General features: G+C 38.6%; 1 protein-coding gene across 1 annotated transcript in view; it reads right to left on the reverse strand.

Moving 5' to 3' along the window:
- Positions 1-1,128: 1,128 nt before the first annotated feature.
- The window catches only part of tmeff1b (transmembrane protein with EGF-like and two follistatin-like domains 1b), a 66,165-nt gene continuing 47,509 nt past the window's right edge, over positions 1,129-19,784 (reverse strand). Inside the window, exons 5-10 of the mRNA XM_026947170.3 lie at positions 14,087-14,186; positions 3,173-3,321; positions 2,529-2,579; positions 2,209-2,323; positions 1,928-2,089; positions 1,129-1,767 (exon numbers count right to left, since the gene is read on the reverse strand). Of these exons, the coding sequence (XP_026802971.1) occupies positions 1,683-1,767; positions 1,928-2,089; positions 2,209-2,323; positions 2,529-2,579; positions 3,173-3,321; positions 14,087-14,186 (662 nt within the window). The 3' untranslated portion in view covers positions 1,129-1,682. The remainder of the gene's footprint in view (positions 1,768-1,927; positions 2,090-2,208; positions 2,324-2,528; positions 2,580-3,172; positions 3,322-14,086; positions 14,187-19,784) is intronic.

The raw sequence follows: 19,784 nt of genomic DNA on the forward strand, positions 1-19,784 counted from the left end.
TAAAAATCCTTTAAAATTCGGAATCGGATTATTACTTTAAATTTAGTATTATTTACTCTATAATTTTACACTGCACTAAACAGACTGAATATTAGTAGTGCAAGCAACATTGCGGTTGGTGTTGTGCAGTGGGAATCAATCTAAACTACCCACAGTGTAATTATTATTGCCACTTCTGTTTACATTATTTTGCTATGTGAAGCATCTTCGTAACACTTCTGTTACTCATAAAGCAAGCCATGCTCTAGAATACTATTTAGACTGGCATACTGAGCAGTCAAAGGAATCAAAGAACCACCAACTGGTTTCGCAAACAGGGGTGAACCCCTAGGGGTGTGTAGTGGCATTGCAGGGGGTTCCTGCAACTGTGATGGAAATGAAATTAATTAAAACTACTAAAACTGTAACATTTTACTGTAACATCAGAAGTAAAAAGAGATAGAATTTGATTAACTTATTCATGGTTCATGTCATAAGATCATGTTCTTAGCATGTGAGAGTACAAACATAAATTACTGTAAGCAAGCCAATCATTTTCTGTGGCAAAATCCCTTTCATTAAAATCACTTAAAATGGACAGACATGTCAGTAAAAGAAAATCACAAGAGTAGGAACATCTAAGCACAAATTAGACAGCAAAAGCTCCAAAGTGGAATGCGTTCTGTAAGTACAGCGAGGAATACATGCATGGACAGTCATAGGCCAAACCCTCTGCCAAGTGTGTCGTATGTTTGAAGCAGCTTTCTAATGAATGTATGAAGCCGGCTTTCTTAAAAAGACATACAGAAGCAAAATATGAAAACCTGGCCGTATAACCAACAAGACAAGGTTGTGCAGATTAAACAGAAGCTGTAAATTATTAAAACAAACTTCTTCAACATGCAAAAGATTTACTTAACGTTAAACTGTTTAACATCTCCAGGGGAGCTTGAAGCAAATAATTTAGGTAGAAAGGGTTCAGCTGAGTTTCGTGTTAACATAATCAGTTTATCACACAGTTGACCTTTTTTTTTAAACAGTTTCTTCTGTATATTACTTAACCAGGTTGGGAACACCTGGTTTAGAGTAATGGTCAGGTAAAATATTGCCCTTCATGCAGATGAGCTGATACAGTTGACACTAGACAAGTCAGAAGACAATTCATTTAATTCTGTGAAATCTACATCACTGGACACAGTTTCATGCGATATGCAGTGTCTAGGATTAAATTAATGATAATTTTATCAAGGACACCACCAATAACATTGCAAATTAAAATCTACACACATTTCAACATTGCAACACTAACTAGCCATCCATCCACACTGCGTTCCATTGTCTGCAATTACCTTTAAAAAAATTGCTGTTGTTTTGTCATACATAACCAACTCCATTTGGTGTTCAGCTGCACTCGCTAAAGTAAACACATTCAGTGAACAAAGTGTACAGCAACTGTACCAAGAACATTTCACAAACATTTACCAAAAATAAGTAACAGAGAAAAGCTGGCTTTCATCATTCAGTTGGCAGTGCTTACACTGTCAACAAGCTCCTTGAAATGTCCAAAAGAAAATGAACAATAAGGCACCATAAATAAACTAAAAATAAACCTATTGTTCACAGATAAACACAGAATAAAACAAAAGGTACTCTTAAATGCAATCCACATGGTACAAAAGGTATAAAAGCAAAAATAAAACAAGCTACATCATCCTGGATGAGGTGTCTGAAGAGAAATGACCCAAGTTTTGCTTTTGTCGACGTCCTCGGTTATTCTTAGGGCATTTCCTGTTAAGAGAAATATTGCAGTGGGAATTGTTTACCATGGAATATTTACAAATGGAATGGAATGTGTTATTATTTTATTTAACATTGAATTTTGCCTTGATTGTTTATAAACCAGCCACATTTTCAACAATGACTTTTGCATATTTCAGAGGTCACTAACCTGGTGATGCACATGACAACAGCCACAATAATGGCTATCTGCACAGCTCCAATAATAGCAGCTATGAGTACATAGTGCAGTTTTTGACCACTGGGCACCACATACAGTATGTTAAAGTCAGCAACTTCCTCACACTGTGGCCCTGTGTATCCAGAATCACACCTGAAATGAAAGAAAGAAATACACAGCATTTACTTCACACATGAGCACTATATATTTTGATGTCACTAGATCACGACATCTAGACAAAGCAAAATCCAAACCCTGAACTCAATACTTACCGACACGAGGAATGTCCATATTTGAATTCACAGTGGCCATGAACACAAAAGTTGTCATCTGTGCAGGGAACTGGCATCCAGCCATATCCTTTCCCTTCTCCTGGATCTGCTGTGTCTAACATTTGAAGAAAGAGTACAGTTTCTTATCCAAAACTGTTAATTTAAATTATGCTGTTCAGTTCATATTTAATTTCAGGCTGTAGAATATAATTAAGAAAATGATTTATTTACTATTTTCTACCAGTTTTTATTTTTATTAAAAGCAATTGTGCATTTAATATCTGACAAAACCTGGAAAAAAAATTATTTAATGTGTTTACCAAAAAGATCAGGCTTGTAGGACAGTCCATCATCATTTTTTTTCCCCTTGTCTAAAACAAGACAAACCAGTGTTTAAGAAATGATAAAAGTATTTCTCATTATTAAAGACAGGAAGCAAATTATAATGTAGTATAAAAATATTCATCGAAAAGGGAATGATATGGGGATGCTGTCTAAAAATACCTGTTTAGGGTATTTGTGCTATGTGTCATGTTCGCACAATCAGTTTATCACACAGTTGACATTTTCGAAACAGTTTTTTCCATATATTACTTAAGTATAATAGTGGTATTAAAGATGGTGCCTGGATTATAAGAGACTTTTCTTCGATTGTTCTAGAAAGATGATCTTCCGCTCTCTTTGTTTTGGACATTTCTTTCATTTCTCTGGGCTCCTTCGAAAATCTACCATCATCATGTCAGTCTTTATGGTATTGGGCATACTGGTAATGACTACACCAGGACACCAGTTGCTCAACTTCCTCTCAGTAGATGGACCTGTTATGAGGCTTAGATTTGAGGTTTGAATCAGACCTAGGATAAAGGCTGCTTCTATGGTTTTAAATGGTTGCTAGACAATATTATACACAATAGACTAAAAAGTGTAGAAAAATAATTATGAAAAAAAAAAATTATGATCCTACCTGGGCATCTCCCTAGATGTTTAACGTCAATTTGCTCCTGTTTCAGACATGAAGCCTCCCGTACAAGGCAGGGGTTGTTGTAGGAGTTTCCATCTGTACCACACACTGGATTCTCATTATGCCCGCTACAGTCAATTTTACACGAACACCTGGCAGACAATAAAAAGTGCAATAATTTGCTTGAAAAAAACAAGAATGAGTATTTCCCTCTAATGTGGAATAAAATCTTGCCAAACATTGAGATGATGTTTGAGATAGCTGACTTAACAGCTCTTGAAATCATCCAATTGTTCTTTATATATAAATATATATATATATAACAACACTTTTATACTCTTATATTTCAAAATAAGCAACATACTGGAAAAGCTCCACCTTGGGTTCCTTTCATTTACATAGGCTACATCTGTGATAATCACATTATGGGTTGCTAATTTTAATTTTAATGTGAGAAGTGTAGTGCAAATAAATTGACAGAGAAAAGGACCAGAAAATGTCAACAAAAGGACACAATTCACCAGTTCACATTTCCAAGAAATTCCAAAATATAGCCTCAGAGAGACCTGACAAAAAGGTACTGGTATTAAGAGTTATCACTAAATGTGATAATATTTATTTATTATCACTAAATGTGATAATAGACACCAATAGCCATAGTATAAAGGTGGCAAGGTAAACAACAGAGAAGAGTGTTGGCTTAAGCTAAGCATAGATTTTCTTAAATTTTCACATTACCACTAATGATTATTTACAGAAACTGGCAATCACCAAATGCAAGTTTGTCCCCGTGTGTGAATTTTGCACAAATTATGCCTTTTACCCCAAATCTCATCTATTGAAGAAAAACATCTTTTTTTGGACAAGTTTTTCTCTTCATTCAACAGAAGAGATCCTGCAGATTATCTTGTCCAGCAATCCCACCACCTGCCTGCTGGATTCCATTCCTTCCACAATGCTCCAGACCATATCACAAGACCTCCTCCCCTTCATCTCTTCTATTATTAATGACTCCATAAAATCTGGTCATATTCCCATTCAAGACACCAAGTGCCATTCCGATCCTGAAGAAACACCCTCAGACACCAGCAACTACTGACCAGTATCACTTCTCTCTTTTCTTTGGAGAATTCTATATATCTATGTGCTATCTACAATTAACTGTTTAACTATCTTACCCAGAATAAATTTCATGCCACTAGATCAGACAAAACATCAGCAGCAGCCTTCGAAACAATCACAAGACTCTCCTGTCCATACTCAGGAGTCTTGGAATTCATTACACAGCATGGCAATGGTTTACATCTTACCTGGAGGTATGGTCATATCAAGTGACATAGAAGGGAGCCACATTTGCTCCATGCAGGTTCTCAACTGGTGTCCCACAAGCCTCAGTGCTGGGTCCTCTTCTGTTCTCAGTCCATACCTGCTCTCTTGGTGAGGTCATACCTGATCTCTTCTCAGTCCCTTCTGTTCTCAGTCCATACCTGCTCTCTTGATGAACCTATACCATGGGTTTTCATACCACTGTTATGCATACCCATGCTCTCCTTTCTTTCCTCTTTCCTCAGGCACTCACGTTTCTCACTGCACATATCTCACCATATGAGGCAGACATTTCATCATGGATGGCAGCTTATTAGCTGAAATTAAATACCAGCAAGACTGAGCAGATGTACATACAAGGTCTAAGGTCAAGGTATTGTGATCTCTCTGGACAACTCTCAGATCTCATCATCTGTCACTGCATGCAAACTTGGGGTAGTCTGCACAATCAACTGTGGCTTGCTTATGCAGGTTTCTCCTTTAGAACATCAGGAATATCTGGTCATTTCTAACCAAAGGCCATCCAGGTGGTTGTTCAGTCCCTTGTCATGATGAGACTGGACTACTGCAACTCACTCCTGACCTCTGCAACTAATCCATAATGCAGCTACAAGACTTATTTTCAACCTCCCCAACTTCTACAAAACACCTTCTTGCTATGCTCTGTCCATTTGGCTCCTGTAGCTGCCCACATCAGATTTAAAACACTGATGCTTGACTACAACGCCAAAAAGCGACAAGTGCCCAAATATTTTAAAGCACATCACATCGGTTCTGCTTTTTTCTCCCTCCAAGTTGCTAGCATTGCTCGATTGGACCCACCATCTCTCAGGGTACAAGGAAGACGTGCATCAAGACTGTTCTATGTCCTGGCACAAAGGTGGTGGAATGAACTTCCCCTGGCTGTTCAAACAGCTGAGTCACTGACTGTCTTCAAACAACCTACATATTCACCAGGCACTTAAAGTAGCACTTTGCTTAAAAAGTCCTTGTCTTTTTTTTTCCTCCATTCTGTAGTCCTAACAGGGTTTTTAGCATGAGGATGTGTTTCTGATAAAGAATACAAAGCACATATGTAAGTCACTCCAGATAAGGGCATCTGCTAAATGCCATAAATGTAAATGTCTCCATTCCTCTTGGGGAGGGGGCACACTGCTTTACAGAAACCTCTCTAATAGTCTTAGTGTTGTTAGACCTTGACTCGCCAACAGGCAGACACGATAACTAAACCATCTACCTGCTAGCTGCCTTGAGACATCACAAATGTTAGAGATAGGATTAGGGACAGGAGCATTGAGAAACATGGAAAAATGTAAACATGAACAATAAACAAAGTGAGTCATCACTGCCTTCTTAACAAGCTTCATTTGAAACTTAGTTCTGTATTGTATCTAAAGGGACCACTGCAAATTTACTTAACTCAAAATAGTTTTAAAGTACTTTGTCTGATGAAATCATGAATTGAACTTATTCCAACACTACAATGCCCCTGTGTACAAAGAAAGGTTCATAAATACATGGTGTACCAAGGATTGTGTGGAAGAACTCCAGCTTCCACAGAATCCTGACCTCAACCCTACCTCAGCTGAACACTTTTGGGATCAATTGGAATGCCCAGTGCCTGACCTCACTAATGCTCGTTTGGCTGAAAGGGCACAAATCTCCACAGACATGCAGCAGTGATGACCCTTTCAGCAAAGGGTGATCTTCAATAAGCATATATTGGTGTCACTGGTCAGGTGCCTACATGCTTTTTAGTATAAATTCTGTTATGGATGTTTATTTTATGATTTTGTATTACTGAGTCAGTACAAAAACATTTTATATTTCTTAATATTACTTATCCAAAAAGATTTTATATTTTACAGAAAAAAGCAACACATTATGTAACAAACTACTTTTCAGACAACAAACATGATGAAGGCTTCTGGGTTTCCTATGCCCAAAAAAAAAAAAAAAAAAAAATAATAATAATAATAACAACAACAATCAAAGTCTCCAGAAGAACTAAGAACTGTAGCAGATTCTCCAAGATGCTCAGTAAAACCTACCACCCAATTTCCTTATGAAACTGCACAAATTGTACATGAGGATTTTACTGAAGTTTTTTAAAGAGTTGTCACACTAAATACTTTGTTTACTGTAATAATGTTTGCAGCTTTTTATAGTGTTGTATATATTTTTATTTAGAAATATTTACTTCCATTATTTTTGACGGCATCTTTGCTTTACAGCATTTCTTTGCCATGTGCCTAAGCTCACTTTGTGGATCATGGCATGGTGTTCTGAGTGGTGTTGCCTGATGTCATTGTGGCTGTACAGGCTATGTGCGACATACCTGTGTAAGACTTCAGTGGGACTATCAGCAGCTATGCCACTGAAATTTTTGTAACTGTAATTTTGTAATTGTTCTGACACCTTTCTATCATAGCCAGCATTAACTTTTTCAGCAATTTGTGCTACAATAGCTCTTCTGTGGGATCAGATCAGTCGGGCTAGCCTTTGCTCCCCATGCGCATCAGTGAGCCTTGGGTGCCCATCACCCTGATGCTGGTTCACTGGTTGTCCTTCCTTGGACCACTTTTGGTAGGTACTAACCACTGCATACCAGGAACACCCCACAAGACCTGCCAGTTTGGAAATGCTCTGACCCTAGCTGTCTGATTATATATATATATATATATATATAGCAGGGCTGAAATTTTATGAACTGACTTGTGGCAAAAGTCCTAGGACAGTGGCATATTTAAAGTCACTTAGCTCTTCAGTACGATCCATTATATGTTTGTCTATGGAGATTGCATGGCTATGTGCTTAATTTTATACACCTTTTAGCAATGGGTGTGGCTGAAACACCTGAATTCAATAATTAGGAGGAGTACGCCACATAGTTTTAGCCACATAGTGGGTATGTGTGTGTGTGTGTGTGTGTGTGTGTGTGTGTATGTGTGTGTGTATACGGTCAGGTCCATAAGTATTTGGACAGGGACACAATTTTCGTAATTTTACCACAATGGATTTGAAATGAAGCAATCAAAACATGATTGAAGTGTAGATTTTGAGTTTTAATTCAAGGGCGGCATGACAAAAAAAAAAATTGCAAGCCATTTTTTGCATAGTCTCTCCATTTTCACAGGCTTAAAAGTAATTGGACAATTGAGTGATCAGCAGTTTCATGGCCAGGTGTGGCCTGTTTCCTTGTTATTTCATGAGGTACGGGTATCATTGTCAAAGTCTATAATCAAGAAAAAAAAAAAAAAAGGCTGACCATTTCTGATGCAAGGTTTACTTGTGCCAGAATGATGGGAAGAGAAGAGTACTGAGAAGGAAAGGAACGGCTCATGATGATTCAAAGCATACCACTTCACCTGTCGAACATGTGGCATGGGCATGTATGTGGCATGGGCATGTATGCATGTGTATATATATATATATATATATATATATATACACTGTTCAAAAATAATTATCATACAAATCATCAATCAAGCTGAATTGATTCAAATTACAAATAAGAACCAACTGTTTTTTTTTTTTGTTTTTTTTTTTACATATTTCTTGACAACATATTCTTTGTTTTATTTGACTGCCGAAGCCATGGTTTGCTAAGAGCTTACAAAGCATGTACGGGATCTCATTGTTGAATGGTAACGATCAGGAGAGGGGTACAAAAGAATTGAACTTTAGATGTACCACAGAACACTGAAGTCAATCATCAACAAGTGGAGAAAATGGGGCACCACAGTGACATTACCAGGAACAGGACGTCCCTCCAAAATTGACCAGAATAAGAAAGAAAAGAAGAAAACTTATCAAGAAGGCTGCCAAAAGACCTAATTAAAGCTAAAAACGTGATTAAACGAGCTGCAAGTAAGTACTGGTGGGACAACAATCTATTGTTTCTTTGCATATGTCTGGGCTGTGGGGTAGATGAAAATCTATTCTCACGAAGACAAAACATCAAACTGCACCTAAATCACCCCAGACCATGTGGCAAAATGTGTTACGGTTTGATGAATTTGTTGTGGTCTGAGATCAAGGTAGAACTTTTTGGGCATAACTCTAAAAGATATGTTTGGTACAAAAACAGGACAGCTTATCACCCAAAGAGCACTATACCAAACACTTTACTCTGCAGTGGCAGCATCATGTGATGGGGCTGCTTTTCTTCAGATGGAACTGGGGCTATAATCAGGGAAGAGTGGATACCTCTAAATACCAGTCTATTTTGGCACAAAACCTGCAGGCCTTTGTTAAACAGCTGAAGAAGAAAAATTTCACCTTCCATCACAATAATGAACCAAAGCACAGATCCAAGTAAAAGGAAAAGCTTTAGAAGATCAGCATTTTGGACTGGCCCAGTCAGAGCCCAGATCAAAATCCTGTTGAGTACAGGAGCTCACCAATTTGATATATCTGGAGCATTTTTGCAAGGAATATTGGAAAAATTGCCAGATCAAAAAACTCCAAAAAAAAAAAAGAGAAGAGTGCTATATTATAACCAGAAAGTGTTTTAGCAAAGAATTAGTTAAATGCTGTGCACACTTGTCTAATTACAGCTTTGATTTGATGGTATTTACATCCAAAACAGGTGAGCTGTCTAGGAATTACAGTACTTTTTATATGTGCCCCCTCCTTTTTTTAAGTGACCAAAAGTAATGAGACAACTGGCTGTAAGTAAGCAGATAAAATATCTAAATCATGACACCACCTCAACCGTGTTTGACCGATGAGCTTGTATGTTTTGGATCAGTTGGCGGTTGTTGTTGGTTTTTGGGTTTTTCTACTGTCTGTATACTATCTCTATACTATCTCTCTACTGTCTCTGGTCTGTATACTGGAATTAGTATGGCAGAGATGAGATCTGAGTATATGTTGTCTTGTCTGCACTGTGTAAAATCCACATACTGGTGGAATTTAGGCAGCACTGACTTTATATTCATGTAGTTGAAGTCCCTGAATAGGATGAAAAAATACGTCAGGGTGCGTAGTTACCAATGGCCCCATAGAGTTCATTTAGCGCTTACCTCACAAAGACTTAAAGTCCCAAAGCACAGTAATGTAAATGGGAATAAAGTTACGAAGTTTGGAGCTTATTCTTCTGTGGTACAACAGAGATGACAGGCTGGGTGACCATATTAATGGTCACAGAGACGCACAGAAACGAGGGGATATTTGCGGTGATGTGTGGGAATCCCTTTGCGTAACAGAATGCTGATTTTAACAAAACAGTTTGCCCAAATGTACAGTCTTACTTTGAGTTGCTCAGTTTGTAGTGTGACAGAAATACGGCTTGAAAGCTTGCTTGTGCACTCTGAACACTCTGAATGAATGCAGATGCAGCCTTTGAAAGAGTTGTGTGTACAGTTTTTTAGATTGATTGGTTGTGATTTTGCTCTAGGCAAATGGCAATGTATCACATTTGAGACTGCCTTAATGTACATGTACAGTTTAAGACAATTATGGATGGTACCACTTAAAAACCATTCGCTCTGGACTGCAATTGATATGAACAATCTTGCTACGATGGCTTAGGACTACATTTGCTATGATAAGGTTTAGGACTGCAATTGCCAGAACAGTTTTGCACTCAAGTCTCCATAAGTGAACAGCTGATAACTTCAACAAAATAGACTTTATGTGAAAACTATAATGAATTTCCTGTTTACACATTTGCACTTTTTGACCACATAGTACACAGTTATAGGAGGGAATTATAGTTAAAATAGTTATAATTCCACTATTTGTCGTCACCCAGATGAGGACTTTCCTGAGTTTATATATTTCCGTAAAGCTGCTTTGTGACCATGGCCATTGTTAAAAGCACTATGTAAATAATATTGAACTGAATTGAACTGAATTGAATTGTATAAATACTCTGACCACTCTGAGAGCACCTGATCTTGGAAGCTAAGCAGGGTTGGGCCTGGTTAGTGCTTGGATGGGAGACCACCTGGGAAGTTCAGGTGCTGCAAGTTGTTTTCAGTTAGGCCTTCGTGTCCTTTAGTTTTTTCTTAATTCTCTCAGGACAGCATCTTATTTGGTGAGGAAAAACTGGCTTCAAGTTTGAAAGGGAACAATAAAAAAAAAAACAAATCTTAATTTTAGTTTAAAGATCAGATAAGACTTTATTCATCGCAGTGGGAAATTTATTGCCAACAGTTGCTCTATATAGGTACATAAACTAAAGAAACAGAAATAATAAACAAAACAGCAGCATGTGAAGAAAATATATTTTTTTTAAATCTGTAAAAGAAAAAAAGCACTATAAATAAAGCAGTATATAAAAGGTAAATAAAAATAAGATAAAGTAAATGAAAAGAAAAAACACTGTGAGAAATAGTGTTATTATCCTAGTCCAAAAGTGACAAGTGCATTCTTTCTCAGCATGTAATGGTAAGGTGTCTGAGTGACTAAATGGATATAAAGATAAAGTAAAAAAATACATCAAAACGATAAATTGTTATAGTGTTATTATCCAAGCCCACTATAAGAAATATAGTGTTATTATCCATGTCCAAAGTCACCAGAGTAACGTGTCTGAGTGACTGAATGTTAACACTTCGGTTCAAGGTTGACAGGTGACAGAGTGTTGTGAGAATAACAACGACCAAGTTACAGTTTACTGGATTATAAGTTTACCTGTTAATGTTTTCTCAGAATGACAGTGGTGAAGAGTGCAGAACAGTGCAGAAGTGTTTGTAGTGCAGCAACACCTTTGCCCAGCCTCAGTACAACAGCTTACTGTGACTGAAGGGGGGCATTGTAGAGTTTGATAGCAAGTGGGAGGAATAACTTTCCGTGGGGCTCTATGGAGTAACTTGGTGAGTATAAGCTCGATGAAGTAAGTAGATAATGGCATCATTCACTCCAACCCTTTTCTGGTAAGCAAACTGCAAGGGGTCCACTGAGGGCATCACCAGGGGTCACAGATGTGCCAGAACAGAACGGCCTCTCCAGGGTCTTCATGACGTGCGAGGTTAACGCCACTGGTCTGTAATCATTAAATGTACTAGGACATCCATTTTTGAGTACAGAAACCAGACAACGCCATGTTCCACAACACCGTTACTCTTTCTAAGTTCAGGCTCAGATTGAATATGTGCTCCAGCTCTGAGGAGCATGTACTCCACAGAGCTGGGAGTACATGCTTTGAGTACTCTAGGCCTGAAACCATCTGGCCCTGACCCCTTACCTGGCATGAGCCTGCTCAGTTCCCTCCTTACCTGCCCTGCATTCACTTGTCTAATATCCAGGCTAGTGAAGTTGTGCTGGAGTCCAATGGATAGCTTGGCCTCACACATCACCTTTGTGGAGTCAGAGGAAGCCCCATGTTACTGTTGTGGGATGCTGTTTTGTTGGGGTTGTCTGAAGGTCCCATGTTTTGAGGAGGGGCCTCTTCATCAGTCTGAATGTCGAATCTATTTAAGGACAAGTTCAACTCATTGGCCCTTTCCAGATTGCACTCTGTCTCAGCATGCCCATCCAATAACACATATTTTGTGTTATTATTCTGCAGGTTCCTTTCCAGTCTCCTCTTGTAGCTGTCTTTCCTTTGCCTGATCTTGATATTCGGTTGTTTCTGGACCCAATTTACCCCCTGAGGAAAGACTTTGTTTTTTGTATTCAAAAGGGCCATAATATCTCTGCTGCCCAGTTTGCAGGTTCATCCATCCATGGATACACTTCTTGATGGAGTTGAGTCGGCTTTATAACTCACGGAGTTCAGGAGTTCATTCGGCTTTATAACCTCACGGAGGCCACACTACATGGCGATCAGCCTTAGAGAGAGGTGAAAGTTCCTCTCTTTCATGGTTCATACAGCGTGAGAGTCAGACCAGAGCAAGTATGAACAAAGGCTGGTGGATCCTTTTTGAGGGGTTTTACCTTAGTGATATATCAAGTTGCATCCTTCTGGTAATAGAATATTAATGAAAGGACACCCCCTATCTGTGGATGCAGGTTACCTACACTATATACAGCCCCATTTGTCAAACCACTAATCAATGCACCACGGTACAGTGACCACATCTACTCTCTCAAGAGACGTACCTAAAATAGAAATATTTAATAGAAAATTCATAAATGGAGATTCAAATCTCATTTTTGGTGAGATTTCTATATCTCTACACACTTTAGCAGGCTTAGAGATGATGACCATAATATCCTAGATTTCAGTTTAGCACAGAGGCTAGACCAGGGGTTATCAAACTAGGGGTCACAACCTCACGTGGGATTGCTTGATTTACAAACAGGGGCCGTAAGAGAAATTAAATTTCCTCTTTTGTTTTATTAATTTATTTTACAAATTATGAGGAGTAACCATCACCTTCATTCTATATTTTTGGCCCTTGTATTAAATTTTGAGGAGCACTAGAGGATAAGTGTATGCCATTGAATACATAAGACCTTCCTGAATTAAGTTTTGGTGAATCAGGGTCTGCATGACTAAGATTGGAATCTATGGTCCTTCAACTGCCTGCTTAGAATTTTGGGATTGTATTCAGACTTGTTTATAGTTCAAATGCTAGCATTTTGTGGTAAGACAAGCAAAATTTTACTGCACATTTGCCATTCACAGTTGCAGTCCCATCCATGGGTTTCCTCAAGCCTGATTTGTGTGACCAATGTGTGCAAAGAACAGAGCAGCTTGCAATAACACTGTTCAATTGTCAATCTCTTTATCACACCGATTTAATTGCTATAAACACTTCAGGGAGTGTTTATATCAATGTCCAACATTCTAGCAATGTCTAAAGGCCTGTCCAACCAAGTTCTTCTGGTGCCAGGGCTGCCAAAAAGAATGAGCAAAATTATCAGGGTCCAGATGCGCAAAGCCCATTCCAAAGTTTCCAACATCTGTAGGCAAATCTCCTCCACCATGCTGTCTTGCTACTATGACTATTTCTTACCAGTAACCTCAGCCATAGAGATGGACTCCAAAACACCTGAGACTTCTGACACTGCCCCTGAAATGAGGGCCACTAGGGAAATGAGTTCCTCAAAGTTTTCTTTCTATGGCTCAACAAAATCCCCATTTGAGGTCAACACTACCCCATGCACTTGATTAGCAGAGCTTGGGTCTCATCTCTCCCTTACGAGGTGCTAGCACGATTTGCCAGAACATCTTTGGGGCCATCCAAATGTACCTTCCATGGCCTCTTCAAACTCCTCAATGCCTGAGCTTTTGCTTCTGCAACTGTTTTTGCTGCAGCCATCATGGTTATCCTATATGTCACATCTGAATCAGGAAAGCACTCTATGAGCATTACTTGGAAGGACAGCTTCCCTCAACACTAGTTAAATCTGCCTTTCACTGAAGCTTCTTCCAGATACTATCAAGTAACCTAGAAGACCTGAAGCTTCTGCCAGATACTATCATGTAACCTAGAAGACCCTACCAGGCTAGTGACAAATCCTACTCACCAACTTATCAAGACATCTTTGCACCTCTTTTACCCATGTGGTATACTGATGAGGATGAGCAACATGGTGTTCAAAGTTTTGGGTAATTTTATATATGGACTTATAAAGGCAAATATTTCACTGAAAAAAGCTACAAAATCCATTATGAATAAATCAGATACTTACGAGTCCTCATCTTCTGAATCCTCATCACATTCAGCACCATATTTGCAGTTGCTACATTTAGTGAGTTTCTTGCTTGTATCTGTACCTGATCCTTCATCATCTACAAGACATTAGGAACCACACATTACATTAAATAGGGTTATCATATAATCAAGCACCTGGTCAGTACAGAGAAAACAATATTAGCTGTTGTAGTAGTGGGTGGTGTGACTTTTGAGTTGAAATAACTTTTTCAAATTCATTTGCCAGGAGATTTCTCTGCTTTGTCTACACAACTTAGAACATGGCAGACCACCCAAATTTTAGGTGAACAAAAGTGTTGGAACAGATGGTCTTTAAAGCAAATTAAAGTAAATAACACATAATATTTGGTTGTACATCTCTTGCTTGCAATAACTGCATTAAGCCGGGGACCCACTGACGTCACCAAACTGCTGCATTCTTATTTTTGTGATGCTTCTGCAACTGCTTCTCATGGCCTTCTGGTTGAAAGGGCACGCTGGCTCGTTTGGCTGCCGCTCCTTTCTCCCATTATCTTATTATTGTTTATTTGTTCTTTAAATGGCTTTAAATCTGCGTGGACTGTCTATGCGGTTTTATTCCAATGTGATGTGGAATCACGTTACACTTGCTGGATTACTTCTTCTATTTCTGCACGTATTCTGTTGGGATTTACTCCCCTGCTACCTGGTCCAGGACTTACACCGCTGTGAGGCTGCTGTTGGTGTGGATTCCCCCTGCATGGCTCTCAGGTACTCCGCTCGCCAGTTGTTGAACCTAAAGGAAAACTTCGTCTTGGCGAATGACATACGTGCTCTTTGCAGTCATGTTGGAATTTTGCGACCTAAGCGTTATATACTTCGCTCGTCAAGGCGTAGTTTTGTATGCTCACCATCTAAACCTGTCGCTTATCCGACATTTCTGCGAAAACCTCAGAGACTGCTGTGTAGACCTGCGGGGATTAATTTTAACAATTTGTCAGCATTCAAGCGCGCGGAGGTTGTTTCGGATTCACCTGCTCCCTCGCGTCTGCTGAAATCGGCACTGTTTAATGCACGCTCTGTCAACAACAAAGCTGCGATTTATCGGACATTATTACAGAACAAAAACTGGATATCGTGTGCTTGACAGAAACATGGCACAAAGACTCTGATGGTCTTCTTTTTAATGAACTGACTCCCGACGGCTATGGATTATTTGATTACCCGCGATCCTCGGGTAGAGGTGGGGGTATCATTGTGTTGCATAATCAACAATACAACATGAGTCCCGTGGCTGTTCCTCAGTTTAATTCATTTGAATGCCTGGTTTTGAGTGTTTCTGCGCCCCCTCTACTGCCATAGCGACAGTTTACAGGCCTCCTAAGACAAATAAAGATTTCTTATCAGAATTTGCAGATATGTTGTCTTTGCTGTGCTTTAAATTTGACAGAATCCTTATTTTGGGGGATTTTAGCATCCACACAAAAGACTCAACAACAACAAGAGACTTTCTGTCTTTACTGGAGTGCTTTGAGTTAAACCAACTCGTGGACTGTCCTACACATGACAAAGGCCACACTTTAGACCTTGTGATTCTCAATGGTTCATTTGTGTCTCAGCTGTCAACCACCGATTTAGGGCTGTCTGATCACCGGGCTATTTTTTTTAATATGGAACTTCCGGACAAAATCTCTTCTTCTTCTCGCATCAGTACATATCGTAAATGGAGATCTATTGTACCCACAGATTTATCTGATTTTATTGCCACTTCCTTAAGCTGTGTGTCTCCATCTGACGCACTGGATGATAGAATTTCTATGCTGAATTCTATCCTCATGTCTGGCCTGGACACGCTCGCTCCTTTGAAATCACGATCTGTGTCTTTTGTACGCTCAGCTCATTGGTATAATGAGGATCTGCGTGTGATGAAGGCAGTGTGTCATAAAATGGAACGTAGATGACGTATGTCAGGTTTAACTGTTCATCACCAGGCTTGGAAAGACAGCTTACTTGAATATAAGGCTGAAATTGTGTCAGCTAGGTCTGTCTATTTTTCACAGTTAATTGTCAGCAATCAGAGTAACCCTAAACAATTGTTTAACTCAATTAACAAACTGCTTAAAAGTCACAGCCCCTCTAAGCACCAAGATTGATAATATACGTAAGCACATTATCACTACTCATACTTCGTCTGCTTCTCCCTTAAACCTTTCTGAATTTTCTGGTACCCGCTTTCTCACATTTTTCAACTCTGGACTCCCAGCCTCTCTGTAATGTAGTTTCAAAAATGAAGGCTACCACTTCCATTGTTGATCCTCTACCAACTTGTCTTTTCCAATCATGTTTTGATTCCTTATCCAATTCCTTATTATTTCCAATCGTCCCTTCTTTGCCAAAATTTTAGAACAAATTGTTGCTTCTCAACTGTTGTCACATCTTACTGACAATGACCTTTTTGAGCCTCTCCAATCTGGTTTCCGTAAACTCCACAGCACTGAAACTGCTTTAGTTAAGGTCACTAATGACCTGTTAATTGCCTCTGACTCTGGCTGTCTATCATTACTAATTCTTCTTGATCTCAGTGCTGCTTTTGACACTATAGATCACTCTATTTTAATCAATCGTTTAGAGACTGTTTTTGGTGTCTCTGATTGTGCATTAAACTGGTTTAAGTCCTATCTTTTAAATCGCAAGCAGTTTGTTTTTATGGATGGTTGCAGGTCTGAGGTTGGTGTGGTCCGGTCTGGTGTTCCCCAGGGAACAGTTTTGGGCCCTTTACTTTTTAGCAGATACATTTTTCCACTTGGTCAACTTCTAAGAACACTTGGTCTTAACTTTCACTTTTATGCAGACGACACTCAGATTTATATACATTCAAAACCTGATGTTAATGCAGCTGTGCCTTTTCTCTCTCAATGTATCTCTGAGATTAAAAAATGGATGTCGGAAAATTTCCTTTGTCTAAACAGTGACAAGACTGAAGTGATTCTTATTGGTTCACCTCACCACTTACGCAAAGCCGAGCCTTTAACCTTAAGTGTGGATGGCTCTGTTTTACAATTTCAAACTAAATTAAAAAACTTGGGGGTGATATTTGATCCTAATTTAACATTTGATCCTCATGTTCGAAACACTGTCAAACTGTCTTTTTTTCATCTCAGAAACATAGCTAGATTACGCCCTATGCTGACATTCTCGGTGGCTGAAAAGTTAATCAATACTTTTGTTTTTACCCGCATTGACTATTGTAATGCTTTGCTGGCTGGAGTGTCAAAAGCTACCGTAAGTAAGTTACAGTTGGTACAAAACTCTGCTGCTAGAATCCTGACTAGGACCAGTGCAAGGGATCACATCACACCTATTCTGGAAGCCTTGCACTGGCTTCCTGTTAGGTTTCGTATTGATTTTAAAATTCTGATGCTTACTTATAAGGCCCTGAATGGTTTGGCTCCTCAATATTCGTCTGAGCTGTAGGGGGTTACCCCTACATACCAGCACGTGATCTCCGCTCTTCCGAAGCTGGTCTTTTAACTGTACCATCAACTCGTCTTAGAACTATGGGTGATAGGGCTTTCTCTTCAACGGCTCCAAAACTGTGGAATTCCCTGCCCTCTGAGATTAGAAGTGCACCATCTCTTAGTGTTTTTAAATCTTCTCTTAAAACATACTTTTTTGGGGTAGCTTTTCCATGTGATTACTTTGCTGTTATTTTATACTGGCTCTGTTAAGAATGATTCTTATTTCTATCTTTGTATTTTATCTCTGTTTGTATTTTATTTTATTGTATCGTTTTAATTTGTATTTCATTGTATTTTAATTTATGTAAAGCACTTTGAGATGTTAATTTAAAAGCGCTATATAAAATAAAGTTTATTATTATTATTATTTTCCAGGCTTGGTCCACAGCGTTTTTTTTTTTTTTTTTTTTGGTCTCCCTTCAGTATTCCCTTCAGGATGTGAAATGCATACTCAATTGGGTGGCTTTTGTTTGAACTCACCCATTTTCAAGTGATCAGAAATATCGGGACATGTGACTGACAGGTGTTTCTTGTTGCCCAGGTGTGCCTTGCCCTTCCAATACTTTTGGAAGGGACTGTGTATAAACACTTAAAAGTTGCAGTGGTGTTCTTATATTGCTTGAGTTCATACAGGAATAAATAAGTAGATTGTGCTTTTTATTACATTTGAATATTTAGCTAGTAGAAAAATCATAGTACATGCCAACGTATGTTCATAACGATAAAATCCAAACATGATGTTAAAAAGTTAATAAAACTCAGTAAATATTTTCTGTGACTGCAGTACCAGGATGAAGATGAGAAGTTTATATGTTAATGTCTATGACATTTTATTTAAGTGGATAAGTCCTAATCTACAATGGATTAATTGGGTTTCTGTGATGTAAAAAAATGAAACCAAGATAAATCATGTCAGAACTTTTTCCACCTTCAATGTGAAATTACAATGTATAAAAACTAAGTGGAAAAACAATCAAACATTTTAGAGAAAAAAAAAAAAAACTGGGGCTTTTACCAAGGTGGATGGAATCATGAATAGGCGCAAATACCAGTTGATTTTACTGCAAAACCTTCAGGTGGCTGCTAGTAAGCTGAAGATGAAAAGGAATTTCATTGTCTCCGGGAGTTTTTCCTTGCCACCGTTGCCTCTGGCTTGCTCATTAGGGATAAATTCACATATTTACAATATATTTTTTGAATCCATTTATTTCTGTGATGACAATGTTGTGACAATGTTAAAAGCGGTATACAAATATAATTGAATTGAATTGAATTTCACCTTTCAGCATGACAATGGCCCAAAGAATACATCCAGATCAGAATATCAATGTTTTTGAATTTGCTAGCCAGACCCCAGACCTGAATCCAAATAAAAATCTTTGGGGTGACCTGAAGTGTGCTGTGCACAGGAGATGCTCTTACTATTTGATGGCTCTAGAATGTTTTTGCAAGAAAGAGTGGGAAAATATTGTCAAGCCAATATGTGCCATGCTGACAGACTCTTACCCAAAAAGACTGAGTGGTATAATAAAATCAAAAGGTGCTTCAACAAAGTATTAGTTTAGGGGTATGCACACTTATGCAACCAAGTTATTGTAACTTTTTATTCATTTCACATGAGGATGAAAAAAAAGTTCTGACATAATTTATCTTGGTTGTTTTTTTTACATTTTAACAGGGTTGTGTAGACTTTCGATATCCATTGTATACAATATGCATCACACTTAGTTAGACGTTAGTCTGTCATACTGCTAGCCATGCTACCCCCTGAGATTTTACCACCATGCTCATTGTTGCAGTGTTCATTCCATCTGGTGCTAATGCACGGTAAGTGCTTAATGAAGTATATGGTGCAATCAGTAATGTACAGACTGCACATCTCAATGGATTTTTCATTGTGCTGGGGACATTATCCACATACATGGGAAGTCAGTGAAGCACATTTATTTTGCAATCCGTGGAGCAAACACCTTAGACCTTGTTTACATCCACATACATGGTGCCTGCAAGGCTGCACCCTCAGTTGCATCACTGTTATTGAAATTCCAGCATACAGACTATAAGGGCCACTTTAAAGAGTACCTTCCTTATGTACTTATAGATTCTTATGTTATGTATTACATGTTTTTGTATACTTGCCATAGTGTAATGTAAAGCGTTGGTAGCTAGTTGGTAGTCAGAAGAGGGCAGTAGCGAGGA

The sequence above is a fragment of the Pangasianodon hypophthalmus genome, chromosome 1 (assembly GCF_027358585.1).
Source record: "Pangasianodon hypophthalmus isolate fPanHyp1 chromosome 1, fPanHyp1.pri, whole genome shotgun sequence".
Lineage (NCBI taxonomy): Eukaryota > Metazoa > Chordata > Actinopteri > Siluriformes > Pangasiidae > Pangasianodon > Pangasianodon hypophthalmus.